The 24,976-nt window shown below is 40.4% G+C and overlaps 4 protein-coding genes across 13 annotated transcripts in view; 2 read left to right on the forward strand and 2 right to left on the reverse strand.

Moving 5' to 3' along the window:
* LOC108117152 (cubilin) overlaps positions 1–20,170 on the forward strand; it is a 41,691-nt gene extending 21,521 nt beyond the window's left edge. For 2 of the 8 annotated variants that reach the window (XM_017229412.2, XM_017229413.2), the window contains 14 exons: positions 10,240–10,338; positions 11,221–11,398; positions 11,479–11,505; positions 11,722–11,930; positions 12,029–12,242; positions 12,548–12,765; positions 13,229–13,355; positions 13,425–13,526; positions 13,710–14,138; positions 14,210–14,613; positions 14,707–14,876; positions 14,942–15,119; positions 17,081–17,260; positions 17,463–20,170. In XM_017229412.2, the coding sequence (XP_017084901.2) occupies positions 10,240–10,338; positions 11,221–11,398; positions 11,479–11,505; positions 11,722–11,930; positions 12,029–12,242; positions 12,548–12,765; positions 13,229–13,355; positions 13,425–13,526; positions 13,710–14,138; positions 14,210–14,613; positions 14,707–14,876; positions 14,942–15,119; positions 17,081–17,260; positions 17,463–17,785 (2,858 nt within the window). In that variant the 3' untranslated portion in view covers positions 17,786–20,170. Of the gene's footprint in view, positions 1–11; positions 1,312–5,313; positions 5,341–10,239; positions 10,339–11,220; positions 11,399–11,478; positions 11,506–11,721; positions 11,931–12,028; positions 12,243–12,547; positions 12,766–13,228; positions 13,356–13,424; positions 13,527–13,709; positions 14,139–14,209; positions 14,614–14,706; positions 14,877–14,941; positions 15,127–17,080; positions 17,261–17,336; positions 17,375–17,462 lie in introns of those variants that run through there. The other 6 variants (XR_001772877.2, XM_017229416.2, XR_001772876.2 and 3 more) reach the window with 6 other exon arrangements.
* A 112-nt stretch (positions 20,171–20,282) lies between these two features.
* LOC108117251 lies at positions 20,283–20,997 on the reverse strand. Of its 2 annotated transcripts, none has more exons than XM_017229601.2 (2): positions 20,682–20,997; positions 20,283–20,609 (listed from the first exon to the last, which is right to left on the reverse strand). In XM_017229601.2, the coding sequence occupies exons 1-2, from the start codon at positions 20,809–20,811 to the stop codon at positions 20,416–20,418; spliced, it is 324 nt and encodes a 107-aa protein (XP_017085090.1). In that variant the 5' UTR covers positions 20,812–20,997; the 3' UTR covers positions 20,283–20,415. The 2 variants fall into 2 exon arrangements, with proteins under 2 accessions (XP_017085090.1, XP_017085089.1); XM_017229600.2 differs by having other exon boundaries at positions 20,283–20,624; positions 20,682–20,978.
* Positions 20,998–21,011: 14 nt separating this feature from the next.
* On the reverse strand, positions 21,012–22,986 carry LOC108117248 (WD40 repeat-containing protein SMU1). The gene is made up of 5 exons (XM_017229594.2): positions 22,855–22,986; positions 22,720–22,786; positions 22,407–22,665; positions 21,253–22,331; positions 21,012–21,192 (listed from the first exon to the last, which is right to left on the reverse strand). The coding sequence occupies exons 1-5, from the start codon at positions 22,878–22,880 to the stop codon at positions 21,094–21,096; spliced, it is 1,530 nt and encodes a 509-aa protein (XP_017085083.1). The 5' UTR covers positions 22,881–22,986; the 3' UTR covers positions 21,012–21,093.
* Positions 22,987–23,075: 89 nt separating this feature from the next.
* On the forward strand, positions 23,076–24,948 carry LOC108117249 (deoxynucleoside kinase). Of its 2 annotated transcripts, none has more exons than XM_017229597.2 (5): positions 23,076–23,232; positions 23,523–23,874; positions 23,940–24,210; positions 24,273–24,425; positions 24,481–24,948. In XM_017229597.2, exons 1-4 carry the CDS (start codon positions 23,175–23,177, stop codon positions 24,420–24,422), a joined length of 831 nt encoding a protein of 276 aa, XP_017085086.2. In that variant the 5' UTR covers positions 23,076–23,174; the 3' UTR covers positions 24,423–24,425; positions 24,481–24,948. The 2 variants fall into 2 exon arrangements, with proteins under 2 accessions (XP_017085086.2, XP_017085087.2); XM_017229598.2 differs by having other exon boundaries at positions 24,486–24,948.
* The last annotated feature ends 28 nt before the right edge of the window (positions 24,949–24,976 follow it).

Consider the following 24,976-nt stretch of genomic DNA (forward strand, 5'->3'; position numbering starts at 1 on the left):
AGCTGGGACCTGGCAACTTCCCAGATGGATAACAGAGGCCCCCAAATTGTTAGTTTGCTGGGGCCGCCAGCAAAAAAATCGTTGCCACCTCTCATCAGCATCTGCAGCATCCGCAAAATCATCAACATCATTTCCACCCGGCTGAAAATTAGCAGAGGAAGCCGAAGGAGGAGAAGGAGGAGGAGGATCAGGAGTGGAGGAAATGCGTCCCATCGTCAGTATCCATTGGCTGTGATGTGAAATTTTTAGAATTTGTGAAGCAAAAATCAATCGAGAAATCAAACCCCAAAACACACAAAAAGGAGCTACTAAATTTTTGAACATTCCGCATCCTGAGGACACACACATCTTCATGTAGCATTTCTGTGTGTTAAGTGTTGTTAATATAAATGTATATATATATATATATATAGACATACAATCTATGAATACAACAAAATATATAGATATCTAGACAGACTTATGTACTTATATATGGATATATATGTGTAACCCAACCGTCGTAACGTTGCGTTCTTTTTTATAAAAGTGTTGTTAACAAAACCGATTTTTATTGATGTTTTATTGATGTTGAATACAACGTATATACATGCATACACACACGAAAGTGGAATAAGTTTACATTAAAAGTCCAGCGATGTTAAAATTGATGAGCGGAATGACCCAGGAGCAACCACAAAGGATGCGGAAGTAGAAGAAGAATAATGAGAATTTCAAGGAGGACAATAGGGAATGCAACCGGAGAGCTCAATTGTTTATTATACCGTAAGATCATATCAAGTCGGAATGATGCCAGCAATTGCACTTGTTAATTGCACAGCAAAGAAAGTGAATCTGTAACTGGAGCATAGATATACCTACTTATATATGGAAGATATGAATTATATAGCGGAGATATGCATTTTATATATCAAAAACAACAACAAACTTTTGGATAAGTTTTACGTGTACGTGTACCTAGTAGTAGCTAAATCTCGTGTATACAAATTAAGGTGTTATAAACTATGAAACTTACTCACTTCAAAGTCAAATGAATTATGGAACTTTAAAACCCAATAAACTGTAATTTAATACAAAACCAAAACCCAACAAAAACTACTCCAATTAAATCAATTCAACGCAAAACGTACGTGCGCTGTAATGGATAATAAAAGAAGGGAATCTTCCACTCAATTCAATTTTAATCAATGCAAATGCCACACTCAGCAAACACAATATGCAACAAATGATCAACGCGCGGCGCATAAATTAATATATTAATTAAATATAAACATCAACAACAATGGCCAATGTCAGGGAAAAAAGATAAAGGTAAGCTAAAGCATAAACATATAAATATACATTCTTGAATGAGTTTTCATGGGAATTTCCTTTCACCAAAGAGTTGCCAATACATTTTATTTGAATACCCCAAGGACCACTTGAGGTTTAAGGACACCTAGACACACTTCCATGTGCCTGCGAAAGTGGGCAATAAAGTTTCATTGGTGCTGGGGAGCCTGTCAATTTGATTAAAATTGATATGCCCAGTTACTTGGGTAACTGCAGTCCAAGATTCCCGGACTCGGAAGTCCTCAATAGTTCGGCTTGACGTTAGATGGCGCACCGTTTCCCACGGGCTTGGGCAAATAAATCAGAGAGGAAACTCCGGGACTCCAAACAAAAAGTCAACTTGATGAATATTTCCACCTCAGTCCGCATCAAGTAATCATAAAGTGATGGAAATTCAATTTACACAGCATTAAATATGGCAAAAATGGGGCAAGTTTGGGGGTGGCAATTTATGTGTGTGTTTTTTCATGTTTTGCGTTTGTGTGGTTGGTTTATTATTATGCAGATTAGGGCAAGTTCCACCTTTACCTTTTGGCTTCACCGACTTCACCCACTTGATTCTCTGCTGTGTGTGTGTGTGTGTCTGGGTGTGCATAAAAAGCCGCCCTCGAGCAGCTTGAACACGCCCTCCTGTTCGCCTTCGCCTCCTGCTCTTCCATATGCAAATTACGTTTCATTTTGAATTTCTGCTACCTTTTTCCAGACCAGGCAACGTCAGCTCAGCTCACATACAGACTCGCTCACTTTATGGCCATTCAATGCCTTGGCCAAATTGAAGCTGACGGCAAATGTCACGTTTTATGACTGCGTTTGCATATCAACAGTTTCAGCGTGTGTGTACGAGTATGTTAGTATTTGAGGTGTGTGTGGAGGGGATTTAGATTTGAAGCTGCATCCGCTCTTGGAAACACTCGAAATGCTCGAGTGCCAGTGCCCGTGCCCATCTGGTTTCTCACTTAGTCAGCATTATGCAAATGGCCCGCTCCTTCCAATTTCAATTTGTTTGTTTATGAATTGCTGGGATGCCTGCTAACACAAATTAATTGTCCAATTCCAGATTGCAGACATTAGTGGGCAGGAGATTCAGTGGGCGCGGCTGTGAATCGCAATCGGCATCTGTATCTGAATCTGAATGTGAATCCAAGTCCAAATGCGACAGTGCGCAAAAGCAATTATCCGAAGGAAATTGCTCAATTAGAAAGTCGAAATCGAAAGCCAAACTAAAACACACAAAAACTGGTAAAACAGAGGAAAACCAGGCTGTTAGAAAACATATTTAAGTAGGAAAACTGTGAAATAGCTTCAAGAACTTTCCCATGTTTCGATATTTTTAATTCATAATCATATTATTATATGCCAATATTCAGCTTAATTAAATATACGTTTTGAATATTCAATTTATTTAATCAACAAACTAAATCATTTTCGTAAAATTTTCTTTTAAAATACAACATTTCTGTTCTTTTCCCATGAAAAACTCAGTTTCCTTCGACGATTGCCCATAACTAGAACTATCTTATTATTTTCGCTTACATTTGCATGATGAACGCCTCACAATGCCATCCAGATAGCTCCAAGAATTGCAGTCAGCGATGTGTAAAGCGCAGATAGAAGATGTCCAGCTAATGTTGGCAATATTTGAGAAGGCGGAAGGGAGGACCAAGGACACAATTGAGAGAGGGAAATAAACTGCTGCCTAATGACTCGAAATTTAATGCAGTTTTGTGAAATGTAGCAAAACGATTGGCTGGTTCGTTTTTGGGTGAATGGATCTACGCACAAGTCATGGCCAAAAGTGAGCTGAAAATGGCGCTGAGTCAACTGTCAATTAATCAATTTTAGCCAGCCCTCAAGCTGGCTAGGCCATCAACTTAATGTGAGCACGTTAAGAACACATACAACGCGTTGCTAGGATGTAACAAATGTTAGCGTTTTTAAAACCAAATTACAACCGTGGAAAATGATTCGACAACAAACAGAGATTTTGGCTCACCACCACCAGCACACACACTCATAGAATGGGAATATATTTTTCATCTGTGGCATATTCCATCTGTAGCTACATTTTGTGTAGCTCCTGTTCTTGATGTTTTTGTTATTTCCATTTTGGTCTGTGTCGCTACGCATTTTAATGCCGCCAGCGAGTCGAGTCCAGATTTATGGCCATTTATTGAGCATAAGTGTTGGCAATTTATGAACCAGCCGCGCCCAGTTTCCCCCACTCTAAAATGGCATTTTAATAAGCGACTAAGAAGGCAGAGCTTCTGTATGTATGGTGTGTGTGTGTGTGTCTTTGCTGAAATGAAGATTTATAAACCACCCCGAGCAGTTTCAACTCCCGAAAGTCGGGTTCAGTATACCCATAAATCTCCCACAGAATCTTGTTTAGTTTATTGAATTATCAACGGTCGGATGTGTGGGTGGGCTTGACATTGTCTGACATAAAACTAAAGGAAATATCAAACACGTGCGCCAGTCACAGGGCACTTATTTAAATACAGTCCCCTCCGATACCCCGACAACGTTTATATTTATAGTTTTATTTGTCTAAGGTTTGCTGGAGCGGCATTAAAATTTGCCCCGCTTTCGACTTATCTACATCTCGCGTATTTTGTTCATTTCCCCAACACACAGGAGGTGGCGTTCTTCCTCTGACACACACATTTCCACTTAATTTTCCTGACTCATTTAAATAAATTTGTTTGGTTTCTGTGGCCTTAAGTATGCAGAACACGTTTTGGCCCAAAAATCTCTCAGAAATAATTTTCTTTAGCATATTTTTTTGGTGTGTGGTGGCGGCCAGCAGCAACATTGACTTGCAATTATGGAAAATACTATAAAATGTATTTATTTCTTTTAAGTAAAAAGTAAAACCCCCTGTCACCAGAAGACCTAGGAAAACTTTGCCGAAAAATAATAAGTTCCAGAGCCGCAAAAACATCAAGACCACACAGGAAAAGAGAAGCCAATGAAGTGCTGCATTTGGAATGGCAAACGAAACGAAACTTGCCACACACAAACACATACACAGAGAGAGAGAGAGACGACACCAAAGGAAAACTACAAATTAAAACTTTAAGCTTCGAGGCGCCGCAAAAGAATAATTTCAATGTCTAAAATCTTAACATTGACAGCAGATGCTGCAGAAAAGGGGCACTAGATCAGGGTTACAGCACAGTGCAGGCCACTTCAGTGGCAGCAGCAGAAGCAGAAGCAGCAGCATCCCCATAGTACAACCCATCCAAAGCTATACCCAAAAGCCCCGCCAGCGATGTGCACTTGGCATCAATCAATAATTGCCCATTGAAGGCAGCTGGTGGAAGAAGACTAGTTGGTTGGCTGCTCCAACCGATGCCACGCCATGATTGATTAGCGGCATGCAACACGAGGTGCTTCAGCTGAAACCCGACTAGACAGCATAATATGGCGCTTATTGAATTGAGTCCTTTGGCTGCACATTCCCATCACCCGCTTTCTGTTTTCCTCTCGTACCCTTCTTTTCCATGCCATGGCCACAGGACTGGCTGCTGATGATATTGCATTGTATCTTTGGAATCGCCTCTGCAGGCAGGACACTCAAGGATGCTCGAGTGACTGTCGGTGTTCTTATCCGCCTGCTCAATCTCTTTGACTGCCGCCTGCATTTCCATTATGTCAATTTTCTCCTTCTTCTCGGGTCATTTAATTGCCACCCCTTATTAACCCCTGAAAAATGTAAGATTCATCCTGCACCTTTACACTAAAGAAAACAAAGATATTTCTTACAAGAATACTTCTACAGACAATATGATTTAATTGTTTGAAAAGTCGATGGTTACATTCGTTAAATACTACAAAATAATGATACAATTTGTTTTGAGTATCTCAAGTAATATTTTCATAATTTAAAATAATATTTTACCTCTTTTTTCCTCTGCAGCTCATTTTGACTTAAAAAATCACTTAATTCATATTGACTCTTTATTCTCTTTCTCGTTGCAGGTACGTTCGCAAGAGTCAATCAAAAGCGTGAGTAGCTGCCACTGGCAATTTTATTATTTGCCACTTATCGATATAAAAGTTCTTGGTTCGACGTAGTCAAAAGTTCAAAGTTGAAGCGAGCCTCAATTGCAGTTATCGAGTTCGGGGGTCTCGGCCAAGTGCATAAATAAATGCAAAAGAGTTTAGGCCAAAGCTTGAGTGCTGGCCAAAAAGAGATTTCAAATCCACTATAAAGTTGACCAAAAGTTGGCGAATAACTTTGGCCACGAGTGACTATGGTTTTTGTGTGAGCTCACCTCGGGGCGTATGCGTGATATTAATTATGAATTTAACCCACTCACCAGCCATTAATGAGCTCTAAGATAATCACTTGAATTTAATCACCCAACTAATTGGCAATAAATTAGACTCAATTTACCTAATAGCTAACACAAATATGCACTTAAGACCCTGCAACATAATATGCATAATTATGCCAGCCAGCCAGCCACCCATCCAAACTAACCAGGCCCAAAACCAGAGCCAAAAACCAAAATCCAGCACCAGAACGGCAGCTGCTTCTGAGATCCTTATCCATAGCCATAGAAACTCATCATCGTCATCCTGGCTCATCGCCTCTCACCTGCCATCGTCTTAATCAACGCGTTTTATCGCCATGATTTTATTTTTCGGCCTCGAATAAACTATTAGGAAAACTCATTTTCATGAAAATCCACTTTAATTGCTGTTACTGTTGTCGGTGTTGTTGCCAGCGTTGTAGCTATTTCCCCATCTGGAGCTGCGGTTATTATGGCAGCAAAACAGCCAGATATAATCCACTGAGAAAATTCTAAATTAAAGATATGAGCATATTTTTGTCTCCAATTTTCCCGAATAAAAGAGATATCCTTAGACATATTTTGAGAATGAGTTTGCTTACACAATACATCAAGCTATGCCATTTAAAAAACTTTTTAAATGTAATACCAAGTGGGAGACAACTATATCTTTCGAAAAAGCTACTTATCACAATATGTTTTGACAAGTAACAATACAAAAATGTTAGCATGACAATGAAAAAGGAAATAACCTTGTCAGAAATATAAACTGTCAAATCAGAGAAACCTAATAAAACATTAAGTTCTTCATCTGTCACGTGCTTTGCTTTCGGCAGTATTTTCTCTCAGTGAGCCCAACGGCACGAATCCGTGGCGGTGGCTGCCGTATCCGAACGGCATGCCAGGCACCAATAAAACAACATAAGGCGCAATGCCGTCTCTGGTTTTGGGCCTGGTATTTGGCGAACGGTGTTACTTGTAAATTTAACGCAAATTGTCTGTAACATGAGCTCCACCACGAAGGTGGCGACGGGGATTGCGGCGAGGAGTGGGAATTAAAATGGAGGATGGGTCTGTGGTCGACTGGTTTGAGGGCAAGACAAGGTGTGCGGGAAGGAGTGGCTGGGGACACAGCGGGCGGCGGTGTAAGTGCCAACAGCAGTGCCAGCCATTAAATTTTCAAGAAGTGTGTACTCGAGCAGGAAACCCAGGCAGACAGCAGCAGGAGGTAGGATCAGGTGTCGGGGGTTCGACCCAGTAGACAGACAGAGCCACTAAAGATTATATGTTCTGAAGGGCGACAAAAATGTCGCAATGGAATTACCCAATAACGATAGACTCGATTTCAAAAGCAACTTGGCTGCATGAGTCAAGTTAGTAGTTTTCCCCATAACTGAATGAAAGTTTGTAAAGTTTCACAAAACGCACTCGAGAAAGTTAATCTATGGGAGCTTATGTTTTACTTAGAAAAAGTTGATGAGTAAGTGAAAATGTGCAACGAACAAAAGATAAACAAAGGTTGTCTGAAGAAAGTCAGGGTTTTTAAAAAAGATTAAATCTTTCCTATTTAATGTGCTTATCAAACATTAAAAATGTAATAGATTTTCCACTCTGTTGTGTATTTGATGAAAAATTTCCCTCAGTGTGAAAATAGTTCAGTGGAGCGATCATTTCGTTCTGGATTATTAAATTCTCCAGGATGCAAAGAAAATTCTCTCCATCTCAATTGTCGCCTGGCTGAATACGCATTTGTATGTGTGACTGAGTGAGTGCCGGCCGGGTTATTAGTGGTATTACGTGCCTCCTGGGAAACGTTTTCGTCATCGGCATCATTATACGTCTCGGTTTCAGTTTTGGTCCGGGAGCATTTAGTGACACGCATCCTTGGGGCACCATTTGCGCCAGACCGCAAGGTTGAGGTTTAGCTGGCAGTAAGATCTCCTTCCCACCTTCAATTACACCTGTTTGCAAAACGGTAAATATATTTAGCAGACAACTTGTTTGCCCAATGGAATTGCTGCCATTTAGCAGCTTTTCATTGCTTCAGTTAGTTTTTACGGCGCACGCAATTAAAAGCTGCAGCATTGTGCAGGCTTTGTTCGTTATGTGATGGCATTGAAACTGAGGCGCAGCCAACAAAAGGTGTAAATTAACATAATGACAGGGGCAGCGGGAGGAGGTAGACGCCAACGGGGGGCGGGGCGCTCTTGATGGCAAGAAAACAAATGCCAGAGCAGAAGTGCAAAAGCATTGCCGAACACAACAAAAATATTTATGGCAATGCAAATGGCGTCTGCATAAAATTTATTGACACTTTACTGCGCATTGTCATTGCGGTGCGAAAAGTGGGCGGTGGGAAATTCTATTGGGTGGGGCGTGGTGGTGTTGTGCAGGTGCAGACGAGAGGGTGGGAAATGTTGTGGGGAAGGAGACTCATCCGTTTGGCAGCGTTTTGTACTGCGGTTGACATTGCTACGCCCACCGTCACGGCCACGTCTCTAGTTTTTATACCCAACAAGCTGGGGATTACAAGGGTGTATATATTATATTGTATTCGAGAGAAGGGTAGACGAAGGCATCTATAAACGCACGCTTTAAACTTCAAAGGCTTTATGAGTCAAAATTAATTAGGAAATAAGATACTTATTTAAACGGTAAAAAATGCGTCACTAAAAACTAGTGCCGGATACTGTCTCTTAACATATAAATTTTCCTTAAACTTATTTCATTTTTAAAAGTGGTCAAAATTGCCAAATCATACAAGACCATCATAGCATAGCAATGTGTATTCAAAAAACAGTTCCAACGCCTGAAGGTATGCAATAAATCTGAAAAGGGTATCTCATTGTACAGGAACTGCTCTTCAGGATTCCTTTATATATATTTTTAAAGCACGTAGACAGCCTTGCGTCGATGCACGCAACGTGTGCTTGTGTGCGAGGGCGTGAGTTGGGCGTTTTGTGTGCCACACAAATCCGCTCTCATTTTAATGAGCAAACTTTTTGCTCGTGCGCCATTTATTTGCTGTTTAGTAAACTGCATTTCAGATAAAATGTCGCTCCCGTATTTGTGTGTGTGTGTGTGTGGGGATTTTCGAAAATTAATTTTAAATACCCATCCCGTACTCAGAAAACAGAGGCGGTAAGCGGGGGATAATCGCCCAGATCGCTTGCCTAAAGGGATTCTATTTGGTTGCGTGAATAATTAAGTGGAAATTATGTAAACGGCTTAGTTGGGGCTTTGGCCAACACAATGTTGACATGGAATTTTCGGTGCTAACATCACAAAATCAATAGGCAAACCGTTTAACCAGTTAAATTCGCCGCTGTCTGGCATTTATCCCAGTAGTTTTACGAATTTGATTTCCACCCAGAAAACCCAGAACGTAGTTTCGGTAACTGTAGACCGCAGCTGCAGCTGCGCAGCCCACAAAAGCCAACACAAAGCATGGCCCAAACCGACCTTCTCCCTGAACATCAAACACATCTCGGCCGACTCATTTATTATGAGCTGGAAAGCTGCAAAGCGAATTTAATTACAACCGGGCCCGCAAGGCGTCGGCTAATGTTTAACCGTAGCTCCAGCCATTTATGTGAAATTCAAAGCTGTCAGTTATGAGCAACTAGGATCAATCATATTCTGGTCTTATACGGAGGTAGTTCTGCCAAGGTGCTTCTTAAATTGGTTCTAAAAGGTTGGCAAAACTAATATATTAGTTTATGTTAAAGAGGCAAACTCAATTTAAATGCAATAGTAACAAAAAGGCAACGTTTAAAAGCCTGGTCATGTACTTTCCTTTAACAAAACAAAACTTGTGTTAAAGTTTCAAAAGACTTACATTCAAGTTTAGAAAAAATTGTTGCAAAATGTTGTCTTAAAAGTTACTACTCCTTTGATTGGCGATGGAATTTAAGGATAAAATTCAGTTTGCCTAGATAAGGGCAAAGGTTGATTTTATATATTAAACTAAATAACAACACCTGCCAAGAAACTCTTGTACTAGAACCCAAATTAAATAATAATAAGTTAATTAAAAGTGCAGCAGAAAAGTCTGTTGTAAGGAAGAGAAGGTCTAATAAAAGGCTTACCGGGCTTTGAAAGTTAATGGAAGTGGCTGCTGCTCAAATCACCTTGAACAATGCAGCCGAGTGTATGCATGTTTGTGTTTTAGAAAGCTCTTAATAATTTCCGCTGGCTTTGGTGCCCACGAACAGGCACTCTTACTGTACGTTGCGTATATGCCATGGCTGCCAGCACACGACGGCAACATGAGTTTCCTTTCGGAGCTGCAGTATCAGCGGATTCTCTTATCGCGTTGCCCACACAACCACACTCAAAGCTGAAAGCCAAGTTGATAGATAGATAGCGGAGCGTGTGAGCAAACAAACAAATGGACAGACGGACGGACAGCTTGTCATAAAGTCGAGAAGCGCATTTCCATGTTGGGTGTCAAGTTGTGACTCAAAATCAGAGCAGTCTTCCCCATCCATCCCAAGCAAATCGAAATCATTAACGCTGTGTATTTGTCTACCTCCTTTACGATCCACTAATCCTGCCTTCTGAAACACTACCCCACCACTAACACCACCCACAACCACCCACCGTGCAGGCGGTGCTCATTTAAAGTCGAACAGCGCCGCCGGAGAGCCTTGGATGCAGCCGGTGGTGGCCTATTTGGAGGTGTCGTCGCGACCCACGAAATCGCCAAGTAGGTGGCGCCATCTCACTCTTTGTCTCTCCCTTTTTCTCTCTCTCACTAAAACCCCAACCCACCTACACACACACACACACACACAAACTGTTAAATCAATTACCCCCTCTCGATATGTGTGTGTACGCCTTGGGCCGCGCGTGTGTGTGTGTTTGTTTTTTGGTGTACGAGAGCCTGTAATGCGCGCCCGTAGTTAACCGTTGCGTTTTAGTGTCCACCCGTAGTTCCAGTTGCCCTAGTTGACCAACTCAAAACGCTTACTAGTTGTACACACATCCAATGGAAAACTAAACATCCCTCAGAGAAGAAATCATAAATGCCAATGAGATATCCAAATTTATGACCACCAGAATATCATGTTGATCCAAAGGCATATTAAATATTAATAGGCAATCTAATCATATGAACAATCTTATCTTGGGTAATCACTGACGTTAATGTTATGACAACAATATGAAAGTAGTTTGGCAAAATCCCCAAAATAAGCAACATACGATATATTGATTTAATTATCAACCAGTTTATCCTATATTATGTTAGTATTATAGACATTATAGAAAATATTCTAGAAATAATTGACGAATACTTGTTTATTGACTATGCCTTAGGATATACATATATTCCAATTTGATATTCCATATTTAAAATCCAATTTCGTTGATATTTTTCTCTGTGGACACAAAGCCATACACACCCACACATTGAGATGCCTTGTTAACAGCTCTTGTTCCGATGCTAAGTTCTGTGTATGTGTTCTGTATTGCTGTGTGTGTCTATGTCTAGCCAATATCCTTGAAATCAATCCTTTAAACTTATCAATGTGCAAACCCTGCCGTTTGTGCTGCTTCCTTTATTCTTTTTCGTCCTTTTTAACCGCAGAGTGTGATCAGACATTCGTGTCGCGGATCGGTGGACCCCAGAATGGCAGCTTCTCGGCCCCGTTGCTGCACAACCATCGCAATCATTCGCGCCAATGCCTCTACACCTTCCTAGCAGGACCTGGTCAGCGTGTCGAAGTAGTTTTTAAATCGTTTAATTTAAGAGGAAGTCCACCAGAGTGAGTACTACTGAGCACATTTATTGCCATTTTGCAAGGAACTAATATTGCTTTGTCCGTGCACACTTTTATTTTTGCAGCGGTTCGGCCGTCGGTGAATTACCAAGGTAAATATAAAAGGAAATTCAACTATTTTAAAGGAATTTAAACGTTGACGAGGTTTCTGATTTATATTTTTTAAATGTTTTAAGTATTAAATAAAAGGATAAAAAGACCATTACATACTCGTCTTGTACTTGATCTTTAGGAAACGTTTAATAGTAAAACTTCTTTAAATTCAATAAAATTCAAGTAATTATCCCCTTGTTCTTCTCACCCTGCAGTTGTGTTCATGAGTACATGGATATCTACTCGGAGGTGCAGTCGTCGGAGCCAGCGGAACTGATCAATTCACCATTCGGAGGCCGCTACTGTGGCACCATTCCGCCGCGTCGTCGCATTTCCATGTACCGGGCAGTTGCGATTTCTTTTTTTAGCAACAAGAACGTGACCACGGACCTGTTCGAGGGCACGTTTAGGTTTATAAATGCATGTGAGTAATGGCGGCAATGGCATTACCAATTTATCCTCCTCACACATTTACTGACTGACTCTCTTGTCATATATTTTTTTTTGCTTCCACTCGAAAAGCGGAATATGAAATTGGCATTCCAATTGCGGGGTCGCCATGTTCCTACACGATAACGCCCAGCATGAGCGTGAACAAAACTGGTGCGCTCATATCGCCAACCTATCCAGGTGCCTATCCGAAGGATATGTCATGCACATATCAATTTCTTGGTGAATCGAATCAGAGGGTTAGATTAGAGTTTCGTGATTTTGATCTATTTTTTGGTGGACCACAGTGAGTACCTCTAATGCTGCACAATTAAATACAACAATAAGACAGACACAGAGAAATAAACACACAATGAAAACACAACTGGTAACAAGTCAAGATCAAAGCAAGTTTTGTTTGTCGACGAAACTTGCTCTGATTGGCAGCCCACACTCTTAATCTGTGACTATCTAAACCAAATTTTCTCTCATTCGAATGTTTCTAAAAATACTACAACTCTTCTCTATCCAATCTGCTATCCCAATCTGCAATTTGTCTACAACAAAATTTCAACAACCACCTACATCTACTGAAAAAATAACAATAAACAGCTGCCCATTTGACTATGTGAAAGTGTACGATGGTCCAGATAATTCGTCAGCATTAATCGGTACATATTGCGGGCAGCAAAGAAACTTAGTTTTGTATTCGAGCGAGTCGAGCCTTTTTGTTCATTTTTATACGTTATCGCGCACCGCAAATACCCAAAATCGTGGCTTTAAAGGAATTTATGAATTTAGCGAGAGTTTTGTTAAATTAGATTTTATACGTAAGTATTGTTGAACAACCTTAATATACACAAATTGTTTGTCGTTTCAGTTTTTGCCTTTTTCCCCAAACATGCACTCATTTTGCGGTGCCCTCAAATGGTTAACTTAAAGTGTTGCCTACTTATTAGGGCGCCGCAAAATGTTTGCCATATCGAATAACATTTATCAGCTAATTGTATGTGCTTGTACCAAACTATTCACTGGCTTTGTTCGTTTTGTGTGCTATTTAAATTTCAATGTTTCCACTTATTGACACTACAAATTTTAACCTATCAACACTTTCTCTCTACTTTGGACAACGAAAATCAAAAAACTATCTCTACGCTATCTGGTGATTTTCGCTCTACTCTACAATTCGACCCCATCTGACCTGATCTGATCTGACTGCTCTATCGAAATTTCAACTATTTATTCGCTACAAAAATATACAACTACAAATTGAAATGAACATATGTACATCAGGTGAAAATGATGGCATTCACATACGTGGCTCAGAATGTGATCAAAAGATTTTATCGAAGAAGGAATCCACTGGCTTTGTGCTGTCACCCAACTATCCCTATCCCTATATACCAAAAACTGTGTGTAGGTAAGTGGAACTATATAGAGAATTTTTAAATAAATGAAGTGGCATTTTAACATATGAATTATTATTTAGATATTTCATCTATGGCATGCAGGATGCCCAGCATCTGGAGCGTGTACGACTCGAGTTTAACGCTTTCAATATACCCAAGGTGGAGCACAAGGACAAGAGCGAGTAAGTAAATCACTTACCTAAAACCATAATTAGTCTGAGAATATTTACAATACCTACAGATGTATAAAAAGTGCCTGACTAATAATATATTAATACTAGTCAAATATTGCATAAGCTTGTATTTTTAAACTTATTTACATAATTTTCTATCTATTATATCATATAATATTACTTGTTATAAAGGTCCAACTGCACGGACGGCTATCTAAAGATCTATCTGAAGGGCCAGGAGACGGCCGATGCCTACGACAAGTTCGACTACGAGCTGTGCGGCAATGAGACGCAACGTGTGATTAGCGAGGGTCCGCGATTAGCCATGGTCTTCAGTTCGGGTGAGCTGCAGGGGCGTGGCTTCAAGGGCAAGTACACCTTCGAAACGGAGTATAAGATTCCGGGCACGGCTGCTCCGGATGGCACATGTAGTTTTACGTATGTGAGCAGTTCTAAGAAACGAGGTGAACTGAATAGCCCCCGCTACCCCTCTAACTATCCATCGGACACGAACTGCTCGTACTTGTTTTTGGCCGAGGCAGATGAGCAGGTGACCATTGTATTTGACCACTTCAAGATCAAGGCGGACAACAATGCAAATGCCACAGCGGGAGCTTATGGGTGAGACGGAAAAACCATTTACTATTACCTTGTTTATTTCTTTATGTAAATTTTTTATATTTTCCGTGCAGTTCCGGAGCCTGCTTCGAGGACTGGCTGGAGATGTACGTCGTCTACCGGGACAACAACGACCGCTTGCTGGGCCGCTACTGCGGACAGACAGCCCCCGGACCCGTCGAGAGCCCGCGGGGAGCGGTGGGGCTGCGGATCACCCTGCACACGGACCAGGAGAGCGTGGCCAGCGGCTTTAAGGCCCGCTACTTCTTCGAGTCGGCCAAGTCGGATGCCGGCGACTGCGGCGGCAACTTCAGCAATCAGGACTCCGGTCTTATCACCTCGCCCAACTGGCCAGCGGGCTACAAGGCACCCGGCCGGGGCATGGCCTCCAATGCCTGCAACTGGGTGATGAAAGCCCGCCCCGGCTACAAGCTCTCCATTCACTTTGAGCAGTTCGGTCTGGAAGGAGACCCTGCCAGTAAGTCATAAAGTCTGTCATAAGCAAAAATAGTGAAAACAGAAGTTTATGCTTTAAGATTTCTCTAACATATTACCCAATTATTTCCCATAGATCGTGGCTGTCCCGCTGCTGTGCTGCGGTTGTGGATGAACGTTGACTCCGACCAGCCGCCGATGGAGCTGTGCGGTGAGAAGCCGCCTGTGGAGCAGTGGCACTACACCTCCACCGGTCAGACGGCGCGCATCAGCTTCACTACCAGCGACAAGACAGTGGGTGCCCAGGTAAGCTATAAACTAGGGATAAGTTACTCACAGCGACTTTGACCTTCTACCAATTTATTTTACAGGGCTTCCGCATTGTGTGGACCGAAATACAGGACTCCGGTCCGGGTCCGCCGTCCGTGGGCCTGCACTGCGAATCCACATACCACTTCCAGTGCGGAGCAGGATACTGTATCTCCGATAAACTGAGATGCGATGGGGTCAAGAACTGCGGGCCCGGCGACGATACTGACGAATTGCACTGTGAGTCGTGAGTGAGTCGAACGGTTCAGTTCAATTTTTATTTGCCTTCTTTTGCCTAAGTTTATGTAACGAGTATCTTAAGTTTGTCTCGTGTTTGTGTTTCCAGTGCGTCCGCTGTGGGCCAAGCCAGTTTCAGTTTCCACTTTAATTTTCCTTGGTTTTTCCACGGTTACAATGTGTACCTCATGTGCGATCTTGCGTTCCTTACACTTTTCATTTGATGCGTGAAGAAAACTTGAACCCGACGAAACACTTGCAAACCGTTAACCACTAAATATATATTTAAAAAAAACTATAATAATCTATATACTAACTTAAATACCAACTAAAGTGCCCATTTCGAGGCCCACCAGAAACTTTCTATCCTGTTTATATATATATATCTCTCGCTAAGTCTTTTTGCACCTAAGAATTCGTATTTTGTCCTGAACCTTTTTACTAGCTGTTTTGTTTCATTCTTTTCGATGGCCAGACTTTTGTACATACCTTTCGTGATAGTCCAGGGTGCCCCCCCTCATCCTTTGATTACCCCGAACCCAAGCTTCACCAATGCATTTCTCAAATTTTCACCCGATTTCTAAGTATCTTTACATACTCGTACACCTCGAATGGCATTCAGAACACAAAACAACAGACCCAGATATCAAGATATTTTATCAGTCTTGAGAATATCTACAGCCACGCTCACACTAAACTCATCTTTCTCTTATTCTCTCTCTACTTGTCTAATTCTCCCTCTGTTTCTCTCTGTTCTTTCTTTTGTCTCCACTAACAAAACTGAAAAACCACTACCAACTACAAACTGTACGACTGTGAAACTGTGTAATACAATATAATCTCCCCTCCTCAAATCTGAAATCGCTAAAAAAAATATCAAACAAAAAAAAACCCTTTATCCTTGGCACAGGTGACGCAAACTCCACGCATTTGCCCACATTTCTACAGACATTTGTTTTAGCAATTACGGCATTAGTATTAAATACGTACAACTAAAGTTAAACAAACTAAAATCCTGAGAGAACGAAACTCGAAAAATCAAAATTTTTAAAACGAAATTGGAATTGCCACGAGAATCAAAAACGTGAAACATAACTAAGATAACGAATTAACATGAATGGATTTATTCTGCTAGCAAGAATTTGTACTCATTTTTCTAACAACAAAACAATTGCAAGCGAAACGAAGCAACCAAACCAAAAAATATATTAACTCTAATACTTAAGTAAATGAAACTCTTTGGTCACAATTAACACGTGAGTTCTGCATAAGCTTGTCTACAATCCACGATCAACACTCCACGCTCATGACATGCACAGTGTTCAAACCAGATACATGTCACCCCAGATCTAGACTCTAGAATCTAAACCCCATAACCCCCAAACCCCGTAGATTGTCACAGTTAAAGGAGATCGATCACAGTTCACAGTTCCCAATGAGAATACGACCATCCCAAGTTAATCTTTTGTTGCATCCTTAAGTTCACTTCGATCGCATTTTGAGAGTTGAGTTTATGAGCATGCCTCCAATTTTTGGTTCTGGCTTCTTTATGTTCCGCACCTTTCCCCACTTGTCATGTGCACCGCATCTATCAGATGTATATATAGTAAATATATCTTCCTGGTGCCTTTGTTAAAACTGAACTGAATATTCTAAACCGCCTAACCCTAAATCTATTGATATGCTAAACTCGTGAAACCCACTTTAAATGCCGAAAAGAAATGGAAACCACAGCACATAGTACAAGAACAACAAGTTCAGACTCACCCACATGACACACACACACACACACACACACACTAGAAAATCTCAGCTAACTAAAGAGATTCACACACACAAACACACACACATTTCTAACTATAAACCATCTTCTTGATCAACTTATTGCACTAGATCTGTTATCCTTAATTAATTTTATGTCCTATGCTCTTGCTCTCCTCTACCACTTTATTGAACCTGAACAGGTACCACGGAAGCGGCCGAGGAGGACTACGACGTCCTAATTATAATAACGCTTCTCGTCGTCTCGTCCCTAATCTGTCTCCTATGCATACTCTGTCACTCCAGAAGAAACCGTAGGAACCATGTCCGCCAATTGGGCCTACATCGAAATGCACATTACGACTCGCAGACCAGTGCGACGGGTAAGTCCACCACTTATATGATTTCTTGTTGTGACACAATTTTATTTACAATATCTTTCAATTACATTTTCATTAGGTTTTCTTTGATTTTGGTTTTATATACTTTTTTTCAAGGTAAATTTATTAGCTTTTAAAGTTTTTATTTATTATAAATAAAGTGTATTTGAGATCTAGAAAATAATAATTGAATTGTATTCTGCAGCGGGCCTCAGCTCCAGTCGTAGGCATCTGCAGAGTGGTGGTGCCAGCATCGCGGGCAGTTTGCATGGAATCAACAGTGGCAACTTGATGATACCGCCTGCCCCACTGCCGCCGACCAGTGTGCCACCGCCACCACATATATGTATCGCCGGCGTAGACATGGGAATGGGAATGGGGATGGGACATGGACTAATGTCAAATGGGGAGGACGATGACGACGATCTGGAGCTTGATGAGGACCAGCTGGACGCGGACATTTTCATCAACGATGTGCACTTCGATGAGGATAACATCGATCATGTCAACCAAATGGCGAACGTCTAACGATGGTTAGGCGCAGTTTTAGGCACTTTTATCGCAAACTTCAGTTTCGGTTTTAAAACGCATTTAGAATAAGGCTAACTAGGTAATGGCGAACAAAGCAACTTTGCAGAGCAAGAGCAGTAGATTACACACACTCCCCACAGTGCATACTGACACGCAGACACAGGTTCACACAGATACAGTAAAACCGGGAGTAGAACAGAAACAGAAATTCAAAAGTTAACAATACCTAAAAGACAAGAAATTATGCAAAAATGCGAATTGATTAAGACATAAATTTAATAACGAGAATTAGAGATGATAATGATGGATAAAGCGTAAGCGAAAGCTAAGCTAAATAAGTACAGTAGGGCGAGCATATTGTAGTTGCGATAACACGATTAGCCAGAAGCGTTTCACATAAGTAAGGGATGATGATGATGATGGAGGAATAAGAAACAAATAATAGCTACATTTAATAACTATATTATACACATAGCGAAATACGTACGGCGGTATCGTGAAGGACGCACAAAAAGCACAGGGCGATAGACGGATGTGTAAAAAGGAGAAAGGAAGAAGTTGGTCAGCGGAAACGGAATCGAGCCAGTTATATTGCAGGGCGGAAGTGCAAGTACGAATCATTTTCATAGCCACAAGAGACCGCAGACAAGACGAAAAATAAAATAAAGTTGTTGATTTTTATATTTGATACGAGTAATATTTAGGTGAAGTATAAATTGAATTAATTATACAACAGAAGAAAGAAGAACGTAAACGTTAATAAAACAAAATACACACAATTCGCAAAAACCGATAGATAAACCGATAATGAATAACGGCAGAAACATACTAAAGGGCATAAAACAATAATAATTAACTACCTTTACATACGCGCATGACTTTTTATTTACACATTTTGTACAAAAAATCTTCGACCCTTGAGGCTACACAAATCAAACATACAACAACAAAAAGGAGACGAAGTAATAATGCATAAATAAAAGAATTAGTGACTATCAAAACCGTATCTTCCAGCAAAGAATAAAAGCAAAGAGTTAAATGACGCTAAATCGAAAAGTTTATATGAGAAAATAAATGAGAAAATTTAATAAATTAGCGGCCCCACAGATGGAGAATGAAAAGCGGGAAATGGAATGGAAATAAATTCAAAGATTTTTGTCTATTTAAGCACATTTTTATAAACATTTAAGGCGAACAAAAATATTTATAAAAATGTATACGCTAAAGGGAACGATAATAATAAAGTAAATTATACAAGAAGCTAAAAACAACAATCTAAACACAAAGAAACCCAAAATTAAGTTCATTTTTTGTTGTGTCAAATTGCATTTGGCAATCTCTTGTGTGAAAATATAATTTTATGATATTTTTAAAAACTTTATACATATGCAAACCTATTGCGAGTTTTAAGATGATTTAAGTTCATATCAGTTTCCTCCGTTTTGGAGATAAATGATAAATTCCCTAAAATTTCATAAAAATAAATAATAATTATTGGTTTCATAGCGCACGTACGTTTTGCAAAAGAGCAAAATTGAGAAATTTAATGAATATGGCTTAAATCAGCGATGGAAACTTAAACCCGTTTAACGTAAAAACCATTTATAATAAACGTATGTAGGTGTTACAAAAATGCTACATTAATTAAATAAAAAAAAACGATAAACAAAGGAAAAATAAATACAATTACATTGATGAAGTAAAACGTTGTTAAATTGTTGCATAAAAAAGCATAAAGATCAAGTAACTCCTAGGAATTAATTCATAAAATAAACTTTAGTTTAAGTGTACAAATTTTGTTGTTGTATTACATTAAAACCGAAATGAAAACCCAGAATTAAAGAATTCAATTAGTTAATAAAAACTCTAAATTTGTGTTCTAGCAATAAAAATTAAACATAAATTTAAAAAAAATAGTACTAAAACATAATGCTAATAAAAAATGTTCGAGAAAGAAAGTCCCCAAAAACAGAAACCTATCCCAAAACCAAAAAAAATATTCTAAACTAAAAGAGTTTACTAAAGTAACACAAAGTTAAATTAAAACACCCCAAAAAGAGCAAATGTTAAAATTACAATTAAACCTATAAATAAGCCACTCAACGGAAAGCGTCAAACACATTTGAATTGAGATACGTTTTTCAAATTTCAAAATCCAGAAACAGAAGTCAGAAAAACCGAATCTCGGGCGCACTATTGGCACACAACATGGCGCCGTTTGCCACAGTGAGATAAAGAGAATCCAAAATAACAAAATAGTTGAATAATAAAATGCAGAACAACAAATTTCAAATTAAAAGGAAACACCTACAAAAACAATTCCATGTTAACATTAAATATAAATAAAGGTAATTAAATAAATGAATACTAAAACAAAATTAATTAGTTAGTTTTTAATTTCAATTTGTTTTGGAGCTGTTTGTCTGTTTTTTTGTCTTGATTTTATTACTGCCCATTAAAAATATTTATTTTTAGTTTAGAAATTAATTTTTTATACCTTTATAAAAAAAGTATTTATTTATGCTGATTGCAGTCATTATAGGGAGGGAAATTAAGCAAATAATCCACGTTACATAAATATATAGTAAACAAAATAAAATGCATGCATAATAATTCACATCACTCAATTAGTTTTTAGAATTTATGCGAAACTTCTCCAGCATTTTATTAATAGCTTCCTCATCGCCATCAATCTGAGCCTTCTCCTGCTCCAAAACCTCCTGAAAAGTTTTCTGCTTAGTGCCCACCAAATAGAAATCCTCATCCGAAATGGTGACTTGTGCATCAGCACCAGAAGCATTCCCCTCGTAGATATCCAACGCTTTGAAATCAAATACTACGATGAGACGGTCAACGGTGGCTTGACCCAAAATAAGGCCTAGATCCCACTCACCCATGCTCTTGATGAGATTACCATCCGCATCGGTGAAATTGAATTGAAATGTATTGACAACGGTGCGCCGGGCAGGATCTGACTCCTTTAGCTTGCTGCGTATCTTTTCGATGATCTCGTCGCTCTTCATGTTGCAAGTGAACCGGCTGAGTGTCGCTGCTCGACTAATTTAGGCGCTGTACCAGCAATTGAGGCGAACTCTGGGGATTAGCGCTCTGAGAGACTGACGCTTTGCATAATGCTTAATTAAAGTCAATTTGTTTCATATAGACATGATTGAAGATATTGATGTGTAGCAACGAGTGGGGGCATGAGAAAAACTGCAAGTGCTTTGGGGTCAGTAGGTATATTTCGGTAGCTCAAATAAGACAACCAACTAAAACTAGGTGTGAAAGTCAATTGCTTATACGATCTAGGGTTTCCAAAGCTTTAGCAGGCCGTCCTCACTAAAGCTGGCCAGCAGATTCTGATGCGGATGATGGGTCAGGCCAATAACGTCTTTTTCATGAACCTAAGGAGAGCATTTAAAGTTAAAAGTCACTTTAGAAATCGTTTTTAGGGACCAACTTACATTCAAAGTACGTTCCAGTTTACCGGAGGAGACGGAGAAACAGTACAGCACTTGATCCTCGCCAGCGCAATAAATGAACTCGCCTCGCGGTGATAGAGTAGCTGCGATAAAGGCTCCACCCTCGCGCTTACCCGACGAGAACGATCGCACAATCTGTCCCTGCATGTTCATAATAACCACTGTATTTGACCGGTTACAAACGATAAAATGCTCGGGATTTTTGGGCAGGATAAGGACGGTGTTGACAGCCAACTCATTGCCGAGGGGCTTGTAGGTGGCCACGCACTCCGTAGTTTTAAGGGACCACACTTTCACTGTACCGTCGGAAGAGGCGCTGAGCACGCTGTGGCCATCTGGCGTGAATGTTGCTTCGTTCACAAAGGACGAGTGACCCTTAAACTCCTTCAGCATTTTTCCCGATTTCAGGCCGTGAAGTCGCACCGTATAGTCGAAGGACGCACTGAGAACCTGGCTGTTATCTCGCGAAAACTGCAAGCAGGTTATTCCCTTCGTGTGAGCCTTCTCAAACTTTCTCAAGCACTGACCAGTGATTATACGCCACACCTTAATCTGGCCATCTTGTGCACCGGAGGCAACCATTTCAGAGTCACGAGAGAAATTTAACGCCAGCACTGCTTGCTCCATCATCATGAACTGGTCTTGCGCCTGGTATTTCAGATCCTTTCTTACTTTGCCAGTAGTAAAATTCCATACCTCAAGAAAACCGTCGACACTACCCGTGATGAGGTACTGACCATCAGGGGAAAACTGCGCACATTCCACATGGGACTTTTGGCCGAATTTGATTTGTCGGAAGAGCTGTGTGGGATACATTTCCTCTTCTTGATCCTTCATAGCCGCTTTGCCGCGGAACAAATCGATGGTGGTTCCTGGAGGTAAAAGTCCCTGATGCTGTTGCCATTTTAAAGCCTGTCCCAAAAGCGCCAAGAGCCTGGAGGATGGCACTACATGAACCTCGCCACTCAACTCCTGGGAGATGGCCGTGCGCCGCTTTTCTTTACTGCTGCCCTCGGCATAGGCTTCTCTGGGGTCAAAATAGGCACGTTGCAGCATGTTTTCTAAGGATAATAAAGTAAAGAACAACCGTTTCTATATAAAAGTGGCTTGGGCTTATAATTGGTTTATTACATTACCCAAATGAATGTATCGTTCTGGTTCCTGCTGCTTTAACATGCTCATGGGATCCGTTTGCCGAAGCAAAGATCTGGCTGCGCCCAATTCCCTCAACTCAATCAACTCTAGTACTATCTGTTCGTAAAGATTGAGTAGCTTCTTGTCGGGTAGCTTTAGAGATTGCGTGACTTTCAACACGGTGTCCCAGTGGCCATTGGAGATGTCCTGAACAAAGCCGTCTACACTGTCCACTGTGTTCAAAGACACGCCAGTTTCTTCCTGGAAACATAACCACATAGAAAAACATTGACTTGGGAGAGTATATGTACTAACCTGTAATGTCTGCAGGGTTTTCATAAGGTTGGACTCCTTCAGATATTGCTGGATAAGCCGAATCACACTTGGTTTGTGAAAGGGCAATCGGAATTAACAAAAACATCCATTTACTTGTTGATTTCCAATACTTACTCGGCTGATTCGATTTCTATGGACATGGTTTATGAAGTGCCTAGCTCAAAAGGCTTCCCAAGAAAAGTTATAATACAGGTTTTTATAAAATTTACAATAATATTGATAAAAGTGCGTCTTTTTAGTGATGTCAAAAACACCGATAGCTCTGCTAACCAAAACAGCTGACTGTCGTCGTTATCGACAACAGCTGATTGTCAGCCCAAAACAACGCGATTGTATTTCATGATTTTTGAGTAATAAAATAAGAAGCAATATTATTTTACTGGCAATAAATAATAAAACTGCCAACTGTGGTATTTATAATATAACAACGGTGTATGACAACCATTCCTGGTGGAGCTATTATGTGGAGAAGGGACATCATAACATTCATAGGTACTTTAAGTAGATTTATTTAAAATTTTTCGACCGGCAATGAAATGCTCACACATACACAGTACGCGATCAGCCGTTTCTTTAAAACAAACATGACGATCGAAAAACCCGATTAAAAAAAAAAACAAATGGCGGTGTTCCCGCTCTTTTTAGTTCGGTTTCGGCGGTAAACGATCTCTTCAATAGCCATTTGCCCGCCGCCGTGTACAGTTCTCCATTGAAGCCGGAAAATCTCTTTACTGTACTTCTAATACGTAGTGAATTCCGTACTTTTTCGCTTTCACGTACAGATCGTAGCTTGTCCGGACTGATGGCGGCTGCAGCATCCAGTGCCCGACAGGGCCGTAAATATGCCGAAGGCACCCAGCCCTTCACCGTACTCATCGAGGGCAACATCGGCAGCGGGAAAACTACCTATCTGAATCATTTTGAGAAGTACAAGCAGGATATCTGCCTGCTGACCGAACCCGTTGAGAAGTGGCGCAACGTGAACGGGGTCAATCTGTTGGAACTCATGTATAAGGACCCCAAGAAATGGGCCATGCCCTTTCAGAGTTATGTCACATTAACCATGTTGCAGGCGCACACCGCACCTACCGACAAGAAGCTAAAAATAATGGAGCGCTCCATTTTTAGCGCACGGTGAGTGCATTATCTCTCGATATCAGGTTTAACCAGAATTTTAATGGTTACCCACTCCTTCTCAGCTACTGCTTTGTGGAGAACATGCGCCGCAACGGCTCCCTGGAGGAGGGCATGTTCAATACGCTGGAGGAGTGGTATAAATTTATCGAAGAGTCAATTCATGTCCAGGCGGACCTCATCATCTACTTACGCACCTCGCCAGAGGTGGCACATGAGCGCATCCGCCAGCGGGCACGTTCTGAGGAGAGCTGTGTACCGCTTAAGTACCTTCAGGAGCTGCACGAGTTGCACGAGGACTGGCTGATCCACCACAGGCGCCCACAGTCTTGCAAGGTAAACACATATACATTCCACACTACTATCTCTACAAGCCACTTAATCTGTTCGGATTCCAGGTCCTTGTCCTTGATGCCGATTTGAATCTGGAAAATATAGGCAGTGAGTATCAACGCTCGGAGAACAGTATCTTTGACGCCATCTCGAGTAATCACCAACCCTCTCCAGTTCTGGTGTCGCCTAGCAAGCGTCAGAGGGTATCCAGATAACAAGTAAGAACTTTTATCCTTGAAATGATAATCCATATAGTACCTTATTGTGTCCTAGTATAGACTTTTGATTTAATATAAGAAAAGCAGACGAGCCGATCTGCAGGACAATGCAAAGAATATGATACACAATCTAACCAGATTAACTTTAACAATTATAATCCACATTATATTCTCTTTACTGAAACTAGTTCATAAGCTAAAAAAAAATTGTAATAAAATATGTCAGTGTTTATGTTAATTTTGTTAGTGTCTGCTAAAATTACTGGCAGTTTCCTAGAAGCATTTGAGTAAATAAGCATTTCCTTTTATTCTGTATTGGACAAAGAATTGAATATGAAATTAACGCCTCTATCTCTCAAATGACAAAGGGTTTTTTTCAATGAAAGTGGTTTTAATCTAAGAATACCATAATTTTCAACTTTCTGAAAATTAAAGAATGATTTGTATCATGTTCACAAGACCTTTCAAAATGTATTGAATATTTATAAGAAATTCTATGAATAAAATAGTGACTGGAAAAATACATTATTTGATGGGATTTTGGACTTACG

The sequence above is a fragment of the Drosophila eugracilis genome, unplaced genomic scaffold (genome assembly GCF_018153835.1).
Source record: "Drosophila eugracilis isolate 14026-0451.02 unplaced genomic scaffold, ASM1815383v1 contig_440, whole genome shotgun sequence".
NCBI lineage: Eukaryota > Metazoa > Arthropoda > Insecta > Diptera > Drosophilidae > Drosophila > Drosophila eugracilis.

Bases quoted from the DNA above. Each gene is read 5' to 3' on its own strand.
- LOC108117251 (XM_017229600.2), bottom strand. From the start codon at position 20,811: ATGAAGAGCGACGAGATCATCGAAAAGATACGCAGCAAGCTAAAGGAG. The intron at 20,625-20,681 runs GTGAGTGGGATC...GTCTCATCGTAG, and splicing joins TAATCTCATCAAGAGCATGG to TATTTGATTTCAAAGCGTTG.
- LOC108117248 (XM_017229594.2), bottom strand. From the start codon at position 22,880: ATGTCCATAGAAATCGAATCAGCCGA. The intron at 22,787-22,854 runs GTAAGTATTGGA...TCACAAACCAAG, and splicing joins ATAGAAATCGAATCAGCCGA to TGTGATTCGGCTTATCCAGC. The intron at 22,332-22,406 runs GTAATGTAATAA...TATTATCCTTAG, and splicing joins AGAACGATACATTCATTTGG to AAAACATGCTGCAACGTGCC.
- LOC108117249 (XM_017229597.2), top strand. From the start codon at position 23,175: ATGACAACCATTCCTGGTGGAGCTATTATGTGGAGAAGGGACATCATA. The intron at 23,875-23,939 runs GTGAGTGCATTA...ACTCCTTCTCAG, and splicing joins CGCTCCATTTTTAGCGCACG to CTACTGCTTTGTGGAGAACA. The intron at 24,211-24,272 runs GTAAACACATAT...TTCGGATTCCAG, and splicing joins GGCGCCCACAGTCTTGCAAG to GTCCTTGTCCTTGATGCCGA.